Here is an 18,702-nt window from a genome sequence, read left to right as displayed (position 1 = left end):
GGGTCTCGAACCCACGGGCTCAGGCATTCCACTCACCTCAGCCTCCCAAAGCGCGGGATTGCAGGCTGAGCCACCGAGCCCGGCTCGTGATAATTTTTCATAATTAAATGTTTCCTTTTAAGTATTCTAGTATACTAGTATACTAGTAATACACTTTATATCTGCTTACATAATACATTTTGTTCTATGTGTTAATGAAACATTTCCACATAAGTAATAGTTGTCTGAATTATTTAAGCAATTTTGTCTTAGTCTATTATGTATCTCTTATTTTCATATAGTAGTAGATATACTCATAAAATTGAGAAATTACTAATTTCTTGACTAGTTTTGTCTAACCAATAAAGGACGATTGGAAAAAATAAATATTTTTAAAGAACAATTTTTAAGTATTTTTATGAGATAGTAGCAGGTTTGTTGGAGTCTTAAAGTTACTGTGGTTTTTGTTGTTGTTTGTTTTTATTTCCTTTAGACCAGTCTGACTTTTCTCTTGTGTGTAATTATTGTATTGTTGACATTTTTATATGGTTTACTTACACATAACTGACTTATTTCCTATGTTTCTTGAACAGAAAAGAAGCTCAGAAATGTTTCTGTGGGTCAGCCAATTGCCGGGGTTACTTGGGAGGAGAAAATAGAGTCAGCATCAGAGCAGCAGGAGGGAAAATGAAGAAGGAGCGATCTCGTAAGAAGGATTCAGTAAGTATTCCATTTTTCTTTCAGCTTTCACAATAAAAACTTTAAGGAGGGAGGTAGCTTTTCTTAAAGTTTAAAATGTCATATAACTACCAGAGAAATTCAGGATCAGATGAGATATATTACTGGAAAGGAGGTGTGGTTGCTATTTTTACTTCAAATTCATAACGATTAGAACTGAGAATTCTGGAAGTATTCTTGAAAATACCTGGGCTAGTTGGGCTAGGTGGCTCAGCCTGTAATCCTGTACCTTGGGAGGCTGAGGTAAGTGGACTGCCTGAGCCCACGGTTTCGAGACCCGCCTGGGCAACTAGGCGAGACCTCATCTCTACAATAAATCAAAAATTAGCTGGGTGTGGGTAGCGCTCGCCTGTAGTTCCAGCTACTTGGAAGGCTGAGGTGGAAGGATTGCCGGAGCCCAGCAGGTCGAGGCTGCGGTGGCTTGGGAGCGGCTACTGCACTCCAGTCTGGGTGTCAGAGTGAGACTCCAACTCAAAAAAAAAAAGAAAACACCTGGGCTAATAGTTTTTCAGAGCCTTTAAATCTCTTAAGTGCTAATAAAATATTTGTCTTTTCTCTCTGATAGGTCACTTAAGTCTGCTGTGTTCCTAATCTTTCCTAATCTTTCATTATTAGTTTGTTTTTTGTTTAGAACTCTAAACTTTGAAAGTGCTATTTTCTTTTCTTTGAGTTAGGATCTTATTCTGTCACCCACTCAGAAGTGCAGTGGCACGATCATGGCTTGCTGTAGGACTACAGGTATGTGCTACCATGTCTGGCTAAGTTTTTGATTTTTTTGTGGAGTTAAGGTCTCGCTCTGTTGCCCACACTGGTCTCAAACACTTGGGCTCAAGCAGTCCTCCTGCCTTGGCCTTCCAAAGTGCTGGGATCATAAGCATGAGCCACTGTGCCTGCCTCACTTGAAAGTTTTCCTAAAGTCTCTGAAAAGCCTCTTTTTAGTATAAGATGAAATTTATGAGGAAATGGACAGCCAAAAACTGAGTAGAGTAGTTTCAGAGGGTCTTTTTATTTAATGAAACAGGTAGTTGGTAGCCTTTTTCCTACCACTTCACCTGAGTTACTCCTGAGGTCATGTAGGGGAGTGTCCTGTTATTAAGTAGACTCTCAGCTGGGACAAGGATTCTGTGTTATTTTTAAAAATGTTCTCTGGGTTTTTTTTGTTTTTAAGTTTTCTTTAATAGAGCACTGTTTCTTTTTTTTTTTCTCTTTTAATTTTCATTTTGATATTGTGGGGTTCAATTCAGGGTAGGTATACAAATGTTCTTTGTGCAGGTACCTTTATTGATGAGGTGTGCCCCCTCCTTCCCCAGGCGGATATCAACTACTGTCAATCCCAGCTCCCCACCCCCCAGCCCTCTCCCTGCAATTTTCCACTACTTTCATTCCCTTTCCTACAGTAATACGGAAGTTGTTCAAGATCCACTTATGAGTGAGAACATGTGGTACTCAGCTCTTTGTTTCTGTGAGAGATCACTCCGTATTATAAATTCTAATTCCATCCAGGTTGTTGTGAAGTTCATGATTTTATTTTTCTTTATGACTGCGTAATATTCCATTGTATATATGTACCCACTTTTTTTTAATCCAGTCTTCTTTTGATGGGCAGCATGGTTGGTTCCATGTTCTTGCTATTATGAACAATGCTGTGATAAACATACATGTGCAGGTATCTTTTTTATATAGAGTGACCTGAGTTCCTCAGGGTATATTCCCAGTAGGGGGATTGCGGGGTCATATGGAAGGTCAATTTTTAGAACTTTTAGGAATTGCCACACTGATTTCCACAGAGTTTCTTAAAAGAATGATCCTTCCTAACCTTCCTTAGATCTACTTGCCTGGATCCATAGTAAAAATGCTTATTTTTGAGCCAGTCTCTAGACCTGTGACTCTTAGCGGAAAAGCTGTGGGAGGCTAAGGGTTTAGGGAGTATTAGCAAATCCCCCTGTGATTCTCTTGCAGTTTGCTAATTCTTGGACTTTTCAGGAACTAGTACTCTAAATAACTATAATGACAGCAATTTTACTGTTCTTTTAGGGAGATCAAAAAAATAATGGTTAAAAGATGATGTCATTAAACATAAATTAGTTTGAAGGAGTTAATTATAGAGAATCTGAATTCTGTAAGAAGGTAACAAAAAACATTCTAGAAGAGGAGATAAATAATAAAAAGCATGGGAAAGGGCCATTTAAAATGAAAAAAAAAAGGGCCATTTAAAAATGCAGAAAAGGCTGAAGTGAGATTACCTGAGCCCAGGAGTTTGAGACCGGTCTGGACAACAAGGCAAGACCTTGTCTCTACAAAAAAATTAAAAAATTAGGCAGGCATGGTGGCACATGCCTGTAGTCCCAGCTACTTGGAAAGCTGAGGTGGAGGGATAGCCTGAGCCCAGAAGATTGAGGCTGTGGTGACCACGATCGGTGCCTCTACACTCCAGCCTGGGTGACAGAGTAAGACTCTGACTCAAAAAAAAAAAAAATGCACAAAAAGATAGTTTATATAACAAATACCTATATATGTCCTACCCAAGATGAACAAATGTTCTTTGGAGTATCATGTGTTCTTAGCTCTCTTTTTGGAGAGTATATATAGTGTAACTATGTGCCAAATAGTCTTCTAAGCACTTAACACATTAACTCATTTAATTCTCACACTAAACTCTTAAATTAAATATAGTGAATTTCTGTTTTTTTAATAGATGAGAGCACACTAACAGAGAGGTTACAATAGGTGATGAAAATGAGATCTGATCTAGAGCTTGTCTCTGCTCTTAACCATTCTGTTACACTGCAGCCAAACTATAGAGTACACTCTCTCCCCTCCCACCTCTGAGACAATAGTGGCTGTAAAAGTTAATATTTCTGCATTTTAGAATGCATTGAGTTCTGTGTATAGCATTTTGTAAGCTTTTAGAAATGGTATAGTATATATGTTTGCATTTTAGTTTTTTACTCTTTTTTTTTTGAGTTGGAGTCTCACTCTGTCGCCCAGACTGGAGTGCAGTGGCCGCTCCCGGCCTCCGCAGCCTCAACCTGCTGGGCTCCGGTGATCCTTCTGCCTCAGCCTTCCGAGTAGCCGGAATTACAGGCATGTGCTACCACACCTGGCTGATTTTTTGATTTATTGTAGAGATGAGGTCTCGCTGCCCAGGCGGGTCTCGAACCCGTGGGCTCAGGCAATCCACTCACCTCAGCCTCCCAAAGGCGCAGGATTACAGGGAGCCACTGAGCCCGGCTTACTCATTTTTAATTTGATCTATATTGATATCTGTAGATGAACATTTATTTTTAATTGTTGTAAAGTTCCATCATTTAAAAGTTCATTTACATATTTTATATTTTATACTGATGGACACTTGTGTTCCAGTGTTTTGCTCTTAATGTTGAAGTCAGTATGTTTGCATATGTCTCTTTTGCACATTTTTTTTTCCTTTGAAAGTGTAGTCACTGGGTAATGGGTCGTACATAGTCTGTTAGCTTTCTTCACTTTATTACAGGAAATTTTTCTTTAAACTTAATTAAGGCTGCTTTTGCTATTAACTTTTGTTTTGTATAATTGATAGTGTATCAAAACAGCCACAAAATAGTCATTAAACATGCTGATTAAAGCTAGCATTTCCATAAAACCTTGCCAGTAGCTAGTTCCTATTTTCAAAACTTACAGAATAAACACATTATTAAAACTAATTTATTGATGAAAAGTATCCTTGTGATATTATGGATTAATGCAGAAGTGTTATACCTACATTATGCTTATATCAGACAACTTTCTGACAAGATTTAAGGACAACCCCAAGGAACTAAAGTCTAGGTATTTCTGTGCTTGTTTGTTTATATACAGGTAATAGTGTGTCTGTTTCAGGATAGGCCTTGGTGCTTATGGACTGAATTAACTTGTATCCAGTCATTGCGTGGTCTGAAATCATGGGTTGCTCTAGATAGGAGTTTGAAGTTACTGTGGAACGAGAATGTTTTGGAGCAACCCCCTCGGGTCCCCTTCCACTGTGGAGCTTTTCTGTTCTCTCAATAAATCCTGCTTTAAAAAAAGAAGAAGAAGAAGAATGTATTGGATGAAATTGCCCAGATAGAGGATGGACCCAGAATGAACCTAGGTTACTAGAATGATGTGAAAGATTATTTGCCTTTGACTCTAATGAAGAGTTTAACTCTAGTTCGATTTTAATTGTCTCCTACTGAAATTCCTTTCTGTATGCCTAGATTCTGAGTTATGGTCAGTTACAATTGAGCAGAATCACAGAAGTTGCAACTCTTTAATTTATAAGTGTAAGCCTTGGGAATTCCTTTGGGGTAGTGGGTACCATGGAAAGGACAAGATAGCTTCAGTTTAGAATAGTTTTGCATATGTAAACTATTGAGAAAAACATATAGATAATGATTGCACTGTAGTCTGCATCCCTCATATTACCCCTTGATTAGTAAACATTTTGTATCCTTGTTCTTACGATTACATTTATATACCCTTGTTGTTATGATTACATCTATGTACAACTTAAGTCCTAACAAAACCATAAGCTCTTCCACAACAAGTGATTATCTTCTTTGGGTATGTCACATTCTGTATGCCTAATTAAATACTTACTTGATGGAAGTATAATGAGTCCGTGTTATAACTCAGTGTTTATTTGTTATTGGTAGTTTAAAACTATAAGCAGGAAGTAGTCTGAAATTCCGTTAATCTCTTTTTTGAGTTTGTGAAACTAATAATAACTAAGTTGCACAGTAAAAAGGATGAAAAGCCAAATGAGGGAGAGGAAATCATTTGCTTTCAACACAGTTAAGTAACAAAATTTTCTCTTTTTTTTTTTTGGAGTTGGAGTCTCACTCTGTCACCCAGATTGAAGTGCAGTGGCCGCTCCCGGCCACCGCAGCCTCGACCTGCTGGGCTCCGGCGATCCTTCCGCCTCAGCCTTCCAAGTAGCTGGAACTATAGGCGCACGCTACCACGCCCAGCTAATTTTTGACTTATTGTAGAGATGAGGTCTCTCCAAGTTGCCCAGACGTGTCTTGAACCCGCGGGCTCAGGCAATCCACTAACCTCAGCCTCCCAAAGTGCTGGGATTGCAGGCTGAGCCACCGAGCCTGGCTAACAAAATTTTCTAAAGATTTTTTTCCTTTTAGATATGCTTTTCTCTGAATTATCTCATTCTAGACTTTTATCATTTTGTGCCAAATTTATTTATTGCTGTCTTTATCTCTCTTCCTTTAGTCTCTATCTTGTCTAAATTTCATTCTATTATTGGCACACTAATTATTCTCAAATTCCTGATCATATTAGTTACCTGTTTGGGATTCTGTAATAAAACTCCAAGTTCTATCAAATCTTAGTTCTTTTTATGTTACAGTGAGATTTTCTAATCTGACATCATTCTTCCATTTGGTATGATTTTTCTTGGTTCCTCACCATGCCTTATCCATTCCAGCTAGGCTGAGCTATAATGCACTGTCATGATTTCTCATTTTCTTTTGTTAAAGCTTTCCCTACTACTTTGCTCACCCCCCCTTCTCTTTATCTTACCTATTTCTAACTCCATTTTGGTGACCCTCCTTGTAATTTCTCCTGTTTCTCAGGCCTCTTAGATTTATTGTTAAAAAAAAAACTTTTTTTTGGAGTCATAGTCTCACTATCACCCAAACTGGAGTGCAGTGGAATTCTTATGGCCACTGCAGGCCTTGACCTGCTGGGCTCAGGTGATCCTTCCACCTCAGCCTTCCAAGTAGCTGGAATCACAGGCGAGTGCTTTCGTGCCTGACTGAAATTTGTATTATTTATTTATTTAATTTATTTTTTGTAGAGACAGGATCTTGCTATATTGCCTAGGCTGGTCTTGATTTCATGGGCTCAAATGATCTTCCCACCTTGGCTTCCCAAAGTGCTGGGATTACAGGTGTGAACCACCACACCAGGCCCATATCAATTAATTTAGTCTTCCCATTAATAAATTCTTTGAGAGTATCTTTATTTCTTATAACTGCTACAGTCCTGAGCTGGAGATGGGTTTTGGTAGGTTGATTTCTCCCCCCATTATTTACATTTAATAATTAAAATATCCAAAAAATATAGATAATTTATAAAGCATAATTATAAAATGAATTCTCATGAATGCTTCTCTGCTTCCTTCTTCCTGCCTAACTCCTAGAGGTTACAACAGTTATAAATTTTGTCTTACTCCCTTGACTTTTTCAAAGTAATTTTTCAGTATGTATCTCTAAAAAATTTGTTTTGAGGTACATAAAAATGGATTAATATAGCATGTAACTGTCTGAAACTTGCTTTTTCATATGACCTTATGCTTTTAAGATTAATGAATGTTACTGCATTTGGCTGCACTTGATTCCTTTTACTGTGGTATTATATTCCATTGACTGGTTATGCCAGTTTATCCAACCTGTGCAGATATTTGGGTTGGTAGCAGTTTTTGCTATTATGAATGTTGCTTCAATGAGCATTCCTATGAATCTCCAGGTACAAATGTGCAGAATTTCTCTAGGATTTATTCTTATAAGTGGAATTATTAGGTATGGGGATACAAATATTTTATTTTTCAGGCTAATGTTTTATTTTTTTCTGAATTACTTCCCCCATCCCCTCACATTAGATGGGTAATTTGGTGACTTGTAGCAAGGATTGAAGAAGGCACATATCATACAATAGCGTGTTTATAAACCATAGAAGGATTTCTTTTTCCCTGATATAATTTGTTCTTAGTTTCCCACAGGGCACACTTTTTGACTCATTGCAGTATCTCCAGCACTAGAATTATACTTGACTTAGCTACCTCCTTGGGTCCCTTCCCACTGTGGGAGCTTTTCTATTCTCTCAATAAATTCTGCTTTCTTAAAAAAAAAAAAAAAAGAATTATACTTGACTCATAATAAGTTCTTGGTACATATTTGATGAGTGAACTTTGAATTCCTGGGCTCAAGCAGTTCTCCCACCTTGGCCTCCCAAAGTGCCAAAGTGTGGTGTTTATTTGCATTTCTCAGATAACTGATGTGGTCTAGCATCTTTTTGGATTGTTTGAGTCTTAAGTTAGTGGGTTCGTTTTTTAATTTTTGTTTTATAACAAGATATTTTTCTTTGCTGTGGTAGGTGGATGGAGAACTAGAAGCTCTGATGGAAAATGGTGAGGGTCTGTCTGATAAAAACCAGGTGCTCAGCTTGTCCCGGCTAATGGTGAGAATTGAGACTTTGGAGCAGAAACTTACCTGTCTCGAGCTCATACAGGTGAATGCTCTTTAATATTTATCTTTTATTTCTGATTTTGAGGTGAGGCACTTAAGCTATAATCCAGATAAATGAAGAAGGAATAATGTGGTTTTTTTTGAGTTGGGAGTCTCACTCTTTTGCCCAGGTTGGAGTGCAGTGGCACAATCATAGCTCACTGCAGCCTTGACCTCCTGTACTTAGACGATCTTTCCGCCTCAGATTCCCAAGTAGCTGGGTCTGCAGGCACACACCACCATGCACAGCTAAGTTTTTGATTTTTGATAGAGACAAGGTCTCGCTATGTTGCCTAGGCTGTTCTGAAGAAGGAATAATTGTGATTAGAAAAGTTAATCTTACTTTTAAAATGGAGTTGTAAGTTCTTTATGAATTTGAAAGCTTGTTTTGTATTCTTAAAAATGACTGAAGAGTTTAGTATCATTTAATCTGTTGGTAGACCTGTTTGCTTTCTCTCTATAGCTGAAGAATATGTGAGATTTTTTTTTTTAATGTAATAACTCATGGCACTTGGTATAGTTTTTTCCCCGATTATTAGCATGCCAAAGCCGTTTTGACTATATGATGTCAAAGCAAAGAATTTTAGCAATCTCATTTAACAATCCTAAATTAATAAGTATGCTGCAAGATGTTGGATAACAAAAAAAAGGATGATATAAAAAATCTCACAAAAAAAGACCATATGAACAATTGACTAAAAGAGAAAAAAGAAAATGATTTTATTTTAGCTTTTTCAATAAAAATGGCAGATACAATTTTTTTCTTAGTTTTCCATAGTTGAATTTCATTATAAATGACCTGTTAATATTTATATAATTTTCTACTTTAATATACTCCAGGTTGACTGGTATATTTTATGTATCAGAAAAGATTATAACCTATTACTTTAAAGCATTTGTTTTACAACTCTATTTGGGATAATGAAAATAGTTTCTGGATTTTTTGTTAATATAAATGAACTCTATAATGTATAATATATAAGCGAATTCTCTGTGGACTCTCTGTAACACTCTGATATTGCCTCCTGAATACTTTGTATCCTGTCTCCCTTCCACCATGAAAGAACACACACTCACAGTCCTGCCTGAAGTCCTTTCTAGAACGTCATGGGCTGTCTTTGTTGTGGATCTGGATGGCAGAGCTAGGTGATGGCCGGGAAAGTAACCAGAAGCTTCAGGAAGAGGTCAGTTCACATTTAGCTCGCCTGTTTCTTAAAACCACTGTATTGATTGCTTAGGTTGTGGGTATGTGATAATGTCAATGATTATAAATTTAACACTATAATTACCACTGGTATTAAATAATTAAATAATTTTTATTATCCTAGCATTCTTATAACTATATTCTTACACCTTGCTGGCAGTTTATCCCATGGTTTTCCTGTAGTATCTTTTTAAGGTTGATACTACTACTAACTGAGAACTACAAGAGCAAAATATAATAACAAAAACAACATCATTAAGTGAAAGACCCAGTTTGTTGCTAAAATCGTAACTTTAAAAAGCTTGAATTCTGGGGTTCTAAGGAGTTCTGGATGACAAGAGTAAGAACATTTTGAGGAGTAAATAAGTTTTATAAGAGCAAAGGTTTATTGGCAGCACTGTTAGTGGAGCTGTGATGTTTATACTTTTCTATGAAATTAACAGTATTTTATTTTCTTTTTTTCTTTTTTTTGAGTCAGAGTCTCACTCTGTCACCCAGGCTGGAGTGCCATGGCACACTCATGGCCACCACAGCCGCAACCTGCTGGAATCGGGCAGTCCTTCCACTTCATCCTTCCAAGTAGCTGGAACTACAGGCATGCACCACCACGCCCAGCTATTTTTTTGGGGGGAGGGATTTATTGCAAAGATGAGGTCTCGCCATGTTGCCTAGGCTGGTGTCTAACCCGTGGGCTCAGGCAATCTCGTCTCCACCTTCCAAAGTACTAGGATTACAGACGTGAGCCACCATGCCTGGTAACAGTATTTTCTAAGTTGATATGTAGCCTTAAAAATAATTTCGAATATAATCCCAAAGTCGCTTATTTAATTAAAAAAACACTTTTAAATACAAAATAATGAGAGTGGACAAGTAAGTAATTGTTCTTGCCTTCATCCTTCTCCCAGGAGATTTGGCAGTAGGAAGTTGAGGAAGCCTTGGGGTTTCTATAAAATTACATTGGGGAATACTTTAGAAGAAATTCTTGGATTTCAGAGTAGAGGGGTGTCTACAAATGAAGAGACAGTCTCTCTTTGCTAGACAACAGTTTATCAAAGACTAAAGAGGTAATGCCTGAATTTGTGTATGCACTACATCATTTAATTATATGTTACTGCATAGTTCCCAAACCTCTATCACAGTCTTTTGGGGGAACTTTTTAGAAAAAGATACCCAGGATGAAGTTCATAAAAGCGTGTGTGTGTGTGTGTGTGTGTGTGTGTGTGTGTGTGTGTGTGTGTGTATGTGTGTGTGTGTGTGTTTGGGAATTGCTGGTAGAAAATATTAATCAGTCTTATTCAATGTTGTGAGTAGTCACTTCCGCATTTGTTCCCACATTTTATTCTTGATGATCAGTCTATTAAAAGTTTTCTTTCCTTAAGGAAAATGGTATTATGACCTTTAAGTATGCCTTTGTGTACAGTTAGGTCTTAATTTAATAAGACAGTAGCAAAACTGCATTAATCTGAGTCCTATCCAGAGGTTTGAAAAGTTAACTGTACAAAGTGATGTGACTTTTTTTATTATGTTTAATCAGATTATAAAGACTTTGGAACACTTGCCCATTCCCACTAAAAATATGTTGGAGGAAAGCAAAGTACTTCCAATTATTCAACGTTGGTCTCAGACCAAGACTGCTGTCCCTCAATTGAGTGAAGGAGATGGGTATTCTAGTGAGAATACATCACGTGCTCACACACCACTCAACACACCTGATCCTTCCACCAAACTGAGCACAGAAGCTGACACAGATACTCCCAAGAAACTCATGTTTCGCAGACTTAAAATTATTAGTGAAAATAGCATGGACAGTGCAATCTCTGATGCAACCAGTGAGCTAGAAGGCAAGGATGGCAAAGAGGACCTTGATCAGTTAGAAAATGTCCCTGTAGAGGAAGAGGAAGAGTTGCAGTCACGACAGTTACTTCCACAACAGCTACCTGATTCCAAAGTTGATAGTGAAACCAGCACGGAAGCCAGTAAGCTACCTACATCTGAACCAGAGGCTGACACTGAAATAGAGTCCAAAGAGAGCAATGGCACAAAACTAGAAGAACCTATTGCTGAGGAAACACCATCTCAAGATGAAGAGGAGGGTGTGTCTGATGTGGAGAGTGAGAGGAGCCAAGAACAGCCAGATAAAACAGTAGATATAAGTGATTTAGCCACCAAGCTCCTAGACAGTTGGAAAGACTTAAAGGTAAGAAAACATTTTTTGTTCATTTTAACCTGAATTACTCAGGTTTAGAGTTCCATAAATCTAAGTCAAATTAATCACTTTTCTAGCCATGTATATTTATGAAAAATGAAATGATATCTCTTTTACAATAGGTATATTATGATAAATGTCTCGATCATCTGTTAAAGAGTCATACTAGCCAAGCTAATATACAAATGTCTCCTTTTTTTCTCATTTATACAAACATATCACAATAGTGAGTATGGTCATTTAAATGCTCTTCACATTAAAAACAAAAAATCCTTTGAGTAACAAACTTATGGTTCTATTTGTAACAAGAAAAAATTAATGTTTAAATTAATTGGAAATAAATTTATTGGATTAATGGAAAGTAAACTAAAAATTAATTGGAAAACCATAATTTAGTAACTTATCAAAATGATTGAACATACATTTCTGTTCTAGAAAAACAACTTCATGGAGCTAGTTGGTATTCACTTTCATTATTGTTTCTGAAATAGGCCTGCTTATAAATGCCTATTTCTTTGGACACAAATGGGAAAAATAGGAAGGTCTAGAATTCTTTTGCCTATTGCATACAGAGTCTCTTACTAAAGAACGCAGCAGATGTGCAGGGTTTGCTTTGCAGAGAACCCAAACTGGGTCTTGAATAAACACAAGAGTGAGTAACCAGATAATCCTAGGAGAGGCATGGTGCTTTTCAGTTTTAAGTGTTCTGGGTCTGGAACCCTGGTCTTGAGGACTCTGTTGGAACAGGTTACTTCCTAGCTTCTATTTTTCTGTTCCTCCTTTCTTCTGCCAGAAGTGAAGTAATCAGATGAATGAATAATACAGATTTATTTGCAATAAGTAACACCCGAATCCTTCCTTTCCCCAGTTATGACTATAAAGCTCACCCCATTAGATCTTGACTCCGTGGGACTTGGCTTTATACTGAGTAAAATGAGTAGTTGGTTCGTTGTACACTGTGCTTCCTAATTTGTGTTGAGACCCTTCTTTAATTGTGGTGTGGTTTCAGCTCTTGTTTACCCATTAGGGCTCTTGCTTATATTACTCTTTCATCACTTACAATTCAGCATAAACTCAGCCTTATTAAGTCTTATGAAATCCAGCCTTTTAGTAAATATAAAAGGTTCACAGTAAATCTACTTATAATATATGAACTATAGGAATCAGAATTAAAGTTATTGAAAATGATGCTGGGATAGTCACTTGATGAACTTTTATTTAAGGCCTGTTCTGTGACAGCATAGAGTCCCTACAAAAGAAGTTCCTCTTGTGTTTGAAGGCTGTTGGTGGAGCCTGTACTATGACTGTAACTCAGTAAGAAAGGTAGAGATGGAGACAGGTGCACAAGTAGACAGAAAAGGCCTTTACAGCCAATACTTTTGTAGGAGAGAGAGTGGGGCTGTAGACGCAGTAGTTTACTTTTGCCTGAGAAGTCTCTGGTTGATGTAATTTTTAAAACTTGCTAAGATATAATAATCATAAACCTGTCTTCTTAAATCTGGAAAAAGTAACTTTTTGTTTATGATATATGATAGTTTTTATTTACTCTATATGATAGTTTCTGTAATTGTAAAGGTGTGAATTGCTCTATAAGACATACTTAATCCAATTAGATATGACTGTGGTAATTTAAATCATACTCTGAAGATACATTTTTGAGTATTTCAAATTTGTTTCTTCCCCTTTGTCTTATCCTTCCCACTCCTATCTGAAAGATCTAAGCAGTTTTACAAGTACTGTGTAGCTTTATGATCCTCTTGACTTGAGGTTTAAGATTTTATATTCTTAAAATTTGTCCTTCTTATCCTTCATACTTTGAGTTTTTCCTGATTCTTAGTGTCTAGGGAGGCATTAATAAAATTCTCCTCTCTTCTTTAAACTTTAGTTTGCTCTGGAATCATTACCCATCTAAGATTGCATTACTACTGAGAAATGCCTTTACTTGACTGAACGGTGATGTTTTGTTACACATTGGTGCTGGTGTTCTTAATTCATCTATAATTCTAATTAACATTTACTGTGGCTCTGATTTCAAAACTCTGATTATGATTGTTCTTAAAAACAACAACAACAACAACTTTAGATGGCATTTAACCAGAAGTCTGAAATCAGGAAGACATGATTTGAATATGTTTTAGAGAAACACATTGACCTGATGCGATTACTATATATCTATACTATGCCGGCATTGAAAGAGTTAACTGCTTCTGTCTGACTTCCACCTATGTGTTCAAGTAGACATTGGCTGAAAAGAAAATGTCTTATTAAACCAACGTTTATTAAGCACCTGATGCCAAGCACTATGTTCATAGTGATCTTTAATTCCAAGATCATACTAAAAAACATTGAAGGTTGTCATTGTGTTAGCCATTCCAAGCCTCCCTGACCTTCTGGGGGCCACCATAATGTGGCTGGACATGTGTTCCACTTGGCTTTTCTCCATACTGGTTGGAGTGAAGAACTAAAAGGGATTGCATCAGATTTCTTAATCCTGGTTTTGCTGTGAAGACAGACAGTAAGAATCATCAGTAAATGAAAGGGCGGGAGGGAAGGGAATGAAGCTTCATGAATTACTCTTTGTCCTCCCAGATCTCATGATGATCCCCCTTGTAACTTGAACCATTTCCATCTAGCTTCTCAGGGCAGCAAGGAGCTTGTTTACATCACCAGCTGACCATGTGTCTCCTTTTCTCAACTCCATTTTCAACTTCGTGCTGAAGAAAAACAAGAACCTAGCGTGCATACTGTGAAGAAACAGGAAGATGGTTGGGAAGTTGGATGGTGCATGAAAAATTTAATAGGTGAAAAGAGGACAGAGGTGGTTAACTCACTGGTGCCGGCGTTATTTTCGTGCGTCCATTGCCGACAATGGATGTTGTTCCGGGAAAATCCCTACTCCTGGCGAGAAAGGATTAAGTGAGCTATTTTTTCTATACCTATATACACAGGACCACTGCCTTGACTCCACAAGGCTTACACATTTTGACTCCTAAAATAGACCTCAACCAGAAACATCATACCTAGCGTATTGCCAGTTATGAGCATGTATTATTTTCATGTGCAAATTTAGTGGGCTACATTTTCAGCAAGGACATGTGCATATATTTCTGTTTGCAAAAGGAGTTGTTGTACATCACCCTTTGTGCTGAAAATATAACCTAGGTTTCATGGCAAAACAGCTGGTTAAATGGTGATTAACTATAACTTGACAGAAATATCTTCATTCATTTGGATCATTTGAAGAGGAGGTAAGGTTCCTATGAACTTGGCAGTTTCAGTTGCCTTTAAACACTAAAAGGTTGTAATGGTTAGTGATTCCAGAGCCTCTCTTATAAACAGTTAGATTATAGGATGTGCGTCTCCCTTAGAATGAAGTGTACAGGTAGTTGCATTTGCATCTGAATTTAAATGCTTTACAGACAAAATTCCTTACATGTGATAAGTTGAGCTCTTCTTAATGACTACTCTTATTCTTCTTTTACTTCATCTTTATCTCAAGATATTATCTTTAATTCAAGAAATATGTTTACCTAGAAAACTAAGCATTAAACTCTCTACAGAAAGTTAAAACAGAAAAGTTTTAAGTCACTGCTTGGAATTTCACTCCATCACTAATTTTGTATGTGAAATCTGTGTAACATTTGAAAATGAAATTGTGTCCTAGATTTCTGTAATAAATGTTTAAAATTCTTAGTTTAGAAAGAAATTATTCTGTATCCATAAAGATCAATATTACTTAGCCTTTTAAAAGAAATTAGAATTGCCCCCAAAGAATGCTGCTTTAGATACTATTATGTTGAAATTTTTAAAGTGTTTCATTTGGTAAAGGCAAAGATTGTCTAAAATTTATTAGTGGTCCATTTTGTAATCAAATAAACACTTTCATCTAAATCAGGGGTTGGCCTAATGTGCCCCACTGCCTGTTTTTGTAAATAAAGTTTTTTTGAAACACAGCCATGTGTATCATTTATGTATTATCTATGGCTGCTTTTGCACTACAGTTATAGAGTTGAGTAGTTGTGACAGAGACTGGATGGCCCACAAGAACCTAAAATATTTACTGTCTTGTCCTTTACAGAAAAAGTTTGCCAACACCTGGTCTAAAAGATAAAGTACAGAATCTGGCTGCTCTAAACATTCTGGTTTTGAATGAAGTCATTTTCACTTTACTCTTTTGGGTGAGCTCTTAATTCTGTTTCCCTAAAGACATAATGATCGTTTTTTTTTTTTTCCTTGCTGCCCATGAAGTTAGTTTTTTTGTTTTGTTTTGTTTGTTTGTTTTTTTAAGTCTTGACTTTGTTTAGGCAAAGTTACTTCATGTAATTTGAATGTAAGACTCTTTTAGAAGAGGAAGGATATGTACATTATAGAATTTCCAGGCTAGAAGGGACCTTTAAAGAATGTAGTCATTTCCTCAGAACCATGATCAAATCAACCAGAAACTTGAGAGAGTGTTCCCATATAGCTGTAGGTGGTATAATTTAAGTCTTATATGTAACCATAATGAAAATAGATAAATTTTCCTTCTTAAAATTTTAAACTTTTACTTATGACAGAATTTGAGACTTATAAGAAGAACTGCAATAATAATCTGTATGTATGCTATATATAATACACATTCTAGTGACAAGTATAGAGAAAATTCAGTTAAAATTTTCCCTAAACTGGCCGGGCATGGTGGCTCAGCCTGTAATCCCAGCACTTTGGGAGGCCGAGGCGAGAGGATTGCCTGAGCCCGGGGGTTCAAGACCAGCTTGGGCAACTTGGTGAGACCTCGACTCTACAACAAATCACAAAAACTAGCCGGGCGTGGTGGCGTGCGTCTGTAGTTCCAGCTACTTGGAAGGCTGAGACGGAAGGATCACCTAAGCCCAGCAGGTCGAGGCTGCAGTGGCCGTGAGCATGCCACTGTACTCCAGCCTGGGCGACAAGAGTGAGACTCCAACTCAAAAAAAAAAAAATCTTTTTCTTTAAACCTTTCACTCGGGTTCCCCAATGTTAACTTTTTGCCAAGTTTTCTTTATCACTTTCTCCTAATTTTTTTCTGAACCTTTAACAAAAAGTAAGTTATAGATATGATGCCTTATTGCCCCTGGATATTTTGTGTGTATTTCTTAAAACAAGGACATTCTCTTATGTCACTTTAGTGTACTTATCAAATCAGCAAGTTACAGTAATACAGTACTAAGATTTATCTAATTAACAGACCTCATTCAAAATTTTACCAGTTGTTCTCATAATGGCCTTTGTAGCAAAAAAAAAAAAAAATTTGTTTTGATCATGAATCTAATGTGGGTGCAAGTATTACATTGAGTTGTATGTCTCTTTAGTATCCTTTACTCTGAAATCATTTCTCAGTCTTTGTCTTTAGTAAACTTTACATTTTAAAATATTTTTGAGTTAGAATATCTCTCAGTTTGGGTTTTTCTGAAGTTTTCTTTTGTCTGTATTCAAGATAAGCAATTTTGTCAGGAATATTACTGTAGTTTTCTTCACATGATGTTGATCTGTCCCATTATTAGAATTGTCAGCTTTGATCACTTGATTAAGGTGTTGTCTGATAGGCTTCTCCGATGTAAAGTTACTGTTTTTCTTTTGTAAAAAGTATTGGCCAGGCATGGTGCCTCAAGCCTCTAATCCCAGCACTTTGGGAGACTGAGGTGAGAGAATTGCCTGAGCCTGTGGGTTTGAGACCAACCTGGGCAACATGGTGAGGTCTCGTCTCTACAATAAATCAAATAAATTAGCTGGACGTGTTAGTGCGCGCCTGTAGTTCCGGCTACTTAGAAGGCTGAGGCAGAAGGATCGCCAGATGTTGGGAGCTGGCCATGGAGGCCCACCTGAATGTTAGGGATCAAGGTGGGCTGTGGACCCCGAGACCACTAGGATGCATTCGGGAGCTGTTGACCCCATTCCTTCCTCCCTTTTTCTATTTAGCCAAACGGAACTCTGCTGACCTAAGCTGAAGGCTCTGTGACTGTGAGGGGCATAGCTTACTCTAGAAACTCATTGTTCCTGTTTCTCACAGACTGCGGTTTCGGCTTTAAACTGAACACATTTCAAACTCAGGTCACATTCGGGAGCCTTTAATATGGTACAAGCTTCTTTATAAGATTTAAAAGGACATTTGTAGAATTAATATATACATATAAAGTGCTGTTTCAACTTTAATGATATAGATAATTATCTAAAGTTACTAGAAACGGCCCAGCACGAACCTTGGGCTGGGCCACATTCCTAAGGGCCCAGCACGTACTTTGCACTGGGCTGCATTCTTTTAAACTGGTTTTAGCTACAGTTAATGTAGGGTTTTTCTACTTATTATAGAAATTGAATTTATTTTATTCATAGAAAGTATTGTAGAATAGGTTATGCTACGTCAGTGAATTATGTTAGTTCAAGCATGATCAAACATGATATTTTGAAGTTTAATAAGAATACAGCTAACTTTAGAAATTTCATTGTTTCCATTTTCTACGTTTGCAGTTTTGGCTTTAATACAATTTACAGTTTATATTTGGGTTTTATTTTTAGAAGTTTTATTTCTGATGATCAGCTTTACATATTAGGATTAGGAATTAGAAACTTTTATAGAAATTAATATAGATATATAGGATTTTAGAATAGCCATTTTGTTAAGAGATTGTAATCAGTTGTTCCTAGAAACGGCCCAACGTGATCTTCGGACTGGGCCACATTCTTTAGGAACTGGTTTGAGCTATAATTAAGAGTTTTTATAGTGTAGGTAGAATTAGCACAGAATAGAAAGGGATTAGGATTTAAGTTAGTCATTAGGTGTTGTGTATGCATAAGCTTTAGAAGTTATTGAGTATTAAAATATCATGATTTTAGAATTGTTGTTTTGTTTTTGAGGAACATTAACCAAGCATAAGGAACAGTGAGATAATTTTAGGATTGTCCTTCCTCGTGCTTGGGAAAACGCCTGGTGGGTGAGGGACACCCCTCATCTACCTAGCTTTATGTTCACTTAATAGTCTTGTGATTTAATTGGGATTGTCCTTTCTCATGCTTGAGGAAACATCTGGTGGGTGGGGGACGCCCCTCATCCACCTGGCTTTGTGTTCACGTGAAAGTCTTGTGATTTAACCTGTGAAAATTTGGGATAAAAGACTTACGGTATGTCCCATTAAACGGCTTCTGCTCAATCCGTTGAACAGTTGTCCATTTTCTTTCTTTCTCTTTATATCTATCCCTCCATCTTTCTTTCTTTTAATATCTATCCCTCCAGTTTAATTGCCGACACCATCTTTCCTACCAGGGACCCCTAATATCTGCAGGGGCTGGCCCCCAGCAGCCGGAGCCCAGCAGGTTGATGC

At 37.1% G+C, this 18,702-nt stretch overlaps 1 protein-coding gene across 2 annotated transcripts in view; it reads left to right on the top strand.

The window, feature by feature from the left end:
• The window catches only part of SETD2 (SET domain containing 2), a 108,038-nt gene that overhangs the window by 24,068 nt on the left and 65,268 nt on the right, over positions 1 to 18,702 (top strand). Inside the window, exons 8-12 of one of the 2 annotated variants that reach the window (XR_002482721.1) lie at positions 573 to 699; positions 7,825 to 7,959; positions 9,020 to 9,139; positions 10,694 to 11,356; positions 13,999 to 14,166. Coding sequence is in view for 1 of the 2 variants with exons in the window: in XM_008071233.1 (XP_008069424.1) it covers positions 573 to 699; positions 7,825 to 7,959; positions 9,020 to 9,139; positions 10,694 to 11,356 (1,045 nt within the window). In the remaining variant the exon portion in view is untranslated. The remainder of the gene's footprint in view (positions 1 to 572; positions 700 to 7,824; positions 7,960 to 9,019; positions 9,140 to 10,693; positions 11,357 to 13,998; positions 14,167 to 18,702) is intronic. The other variant, XM_008071233.1, reaches the window with a different exon arrangement.

Source organism: Carlito syrichta, unplaced genomic scaffold (assembly GCF_000164805.1).
Source record: "Carlito syrichta isolate Samal-C Ts95f unplaced genomic scaffold, Tarsius_syrichta-2.0.1 Scaffold314220, whole genome shotgun sequence".
NCBI lineage: Eukaryota > Metazoa > Chordata > Mammalia > Primates > Tarsiidae > Carlito > Carlito syrichta.
Note: the sequence above shows the minus strand (reverse complement) of the source record. Positions and strands in the feature narration are given on the sequence as shown.